The 2500-nt window shown below is 47.0% G+C and overlaps 1 protein-coding gene across 2 annotated transcripts in view; it reads right to left on the bottom strand.

Moving 5' to 3' along the window:
- Positions 1 to 2500, bottom strand: part of myo1ca (myosin Ic, paralog a) — a 52519-nt gene that overhangs the window by 34546 nt on the left and 15473 nt on the right. For both annotated transcript variants that reach the window (XM_076274608.1, XM_076274607.1), the window contains exon 4: positions 1307 to 1505. In XM_076274608.1, the coding sequence (XP_076130723.1) occupies positions 1307 to 1505 (199 nt within the window). The remainder of the gene's footprint in view (positions 1 to 1306; positions 1506 to 2500) is intronic.

Here is a 2500-nt window from a genome sequence, read left to right on the forward strand (position 1 = left end):
GCTGGAGGATGGATGTTTCGAAGGGGCAATGAAAAACAAAACAGACACAGCTTAAACAGCGAAATGACAAAGTGAGACACGAAGCGCTTACATCCTGCCCTCTGGTCTGTGATGACACAGAATGGCAACAAAGAGAACGACAGGCTCTATTGCCAGAGAATTAATGGAGTCGATGTTTACCTCTCTCCGACATAAGCTGACGTTAACTCTGACCAGAGCACTCATTACGTAGAAACGAAGAGCACTCATAAAACTCCAAATACACTCCTATACCAACCGCAAGGAGGACCAACTTAATAGTGTGCCTGGCTGCAGTGTGTCTGGGTGTCTTTTATTATAGTGCTCTGTGACATATTCCTTTGTTACTGCCGTATTAATTATTACTTATTATACGGCTCTTCACAATGCAGGTAGAACGCTCCATTGACTTGAATGGGATTTCCCAAAGTTCTACCAGTCATTATTTTCGCCTAAGGACCTCTAAATATTGGCCGCTGTCAATGGCAACGGATCTCATTCAAAAGTGAAGGCAGACGGTTCATCAGCTGTTTTCTAAAGAACGTTTGATTCAAACTATTTGTTTCTCAGCAAAAGCCACAACAAAACGGTAACAAATAAATGTAAAGAGACATATTGTGGAGTTTATTTTTTAGTTTTGGCAAGTAGCCGTATAATAATCGGGATAATGTATAGAACGCCGGTCATTATTGGAAAAAATAAGTCCAACAAACAGCTAAAGGTGTCAGGCAGCTACAGTGCTACACTCTGGTGGCATGTTCATGAGCCTGTGTGTTCAGTGTGTCAGTTCTGAGTGTAGCACTTTAGCTAACTGACTGCCCTAGCTGTCGGCTGCAGCAACTCGAGCTAGGAAGAACACCGTCCACACTGGCCAACGATAAGGAAAGTCTCTCCTCATGTTGATGAATGTGAAGGCTAAAATCTGATAGATTTTAACTGGCTGTCAGCCTTTTATCGTTCTCAAAATTGCTCTGAAAGTGATCCCCAACGATATCGCTGCTCATGTCATTATCGTTTTAGTTTATGTGTGTCATTCACATTAGCTAGAACGATACTTTTTTGTCATTATTATTATAGTTATTGTTCTTGGTGTGAACGGCCCTTTAGGACTGTGCTTTATAATCTCAGCCTAAAGCTAGGTAATAAATGGATGCCATTGCCCCAGACACCAGACACAAATTTAGTGGATATGGATTAAATGCAACTGCCTATGTGATATGTGTGTGAGACTCCTATTGCAGGTGGGGTAGGATGGGGTGGGGTATTTAGTGTGGGGTGGGTGGAGTACCTCCAGCACAGGGTTGGACTGGAGCAGCCTCTCACGGATGGAGGCGTTGTTCTCGCGCGCGGGGCACATGGTGGTGTAGTACAGCAGGATCTTCTTGGAGGCCTCCGTCTTGCCCGCGCCGCTCTCCCCCGAGATCAGGATGCACTGGTCCCGCCGCTCCGTGCGAAGCGCCCGGTATGAGTTATCCGCAAGGGCAAAACTAAGAGAGAAGGACAGGGAGGGAGGGGACACATTTAATGCAGCACCAAGGGAAAAGGAGGGGGGGGTGAGGGTTTCAGTGATGCAACAAAAAAAAGGAGATATCATTTGATCTTTTTTTTTGTATTTGCATGACAGATTATGACTGCCATGTTACTGCTGTCTTGTGTTTGTTTCAACATCTCAGCAGACATGAGGGTGGAAAACAATAATGAAATAGATCTATTTCCACTGTGACCCATTCTCTAGTAGTGGGAGTACAGCACTCTGATCCAGAGCAAAGAGCCCAGGAGGAGGGCTAGAGGCAGGGGAGGGTTGGAGGCAGGGAAGGGCTGGAGGTAGGGGAGGGTTGGAGGCAGGGAAGGGCTGGAGGTAGGGGAGGGTTGGAGGCAGGGAAGGGCTGGAGGCAGGGAGGGCTAAAGGCACGGAAGGCTGGGTAAGTAAGAGCTTGGGTCAGGAAGCTTAGCGCCGGGAGAGGCCGGGAACGGGGTGTTCCCACTCCCCTGTCTCCGGGATCTCCAGGAAAGCTGACTCACGGCCAGAGAATGGGCGGAATGCACTGTGGGATTCCCACACAGGGAAACACATGGCCTGCTAAGGACTCACTTGGAAAGCAGAGGCCTCTGCAAACACACACAGATGCTGTACAGGATAATACACACAACACACACAGAGAGATACAGCACAGCACAACACACACAACAGGCACAGGCAACCAGCTGTACACACACAGACACACAGATACAATACAGGACAATAAACACAACACACACACACACACACACAAACACACACACACACACACGCCTGATAAACCACCACATGAACACATACAGTGCCATGCAAACCCCCCTTAAGCAGATATTAACACAGATGCACATACTGTAGTTTTACATTCGCATACATCCATATACGCCGCAGACTTACAGTGGGGCTACATATGAGAGGGCTGCACACATTTAAAAAAAATCTTCTTCTACAGTCCATCTCCTAAAA

Source organism: Alosa pseudoharengus, unplaced genomic scaffold (genome assembly GCF_046254945.1).
Source record: "Alosa pseudoharengus isolate Yale_2024_CS ecotype anadromous, Long Island Sound unplaced genomic scaffold, YU_APseudo_1.1 YU_APseudo_1.1_scf_8, whole genome shotgun sequence".
Classification (NCBI taxonomy): Eukaryota; Metazoa; Chordata; class Actinopteri; order Clupeiformes; family Clupeidae; genus Alosa; species Alosa pseudoharengus.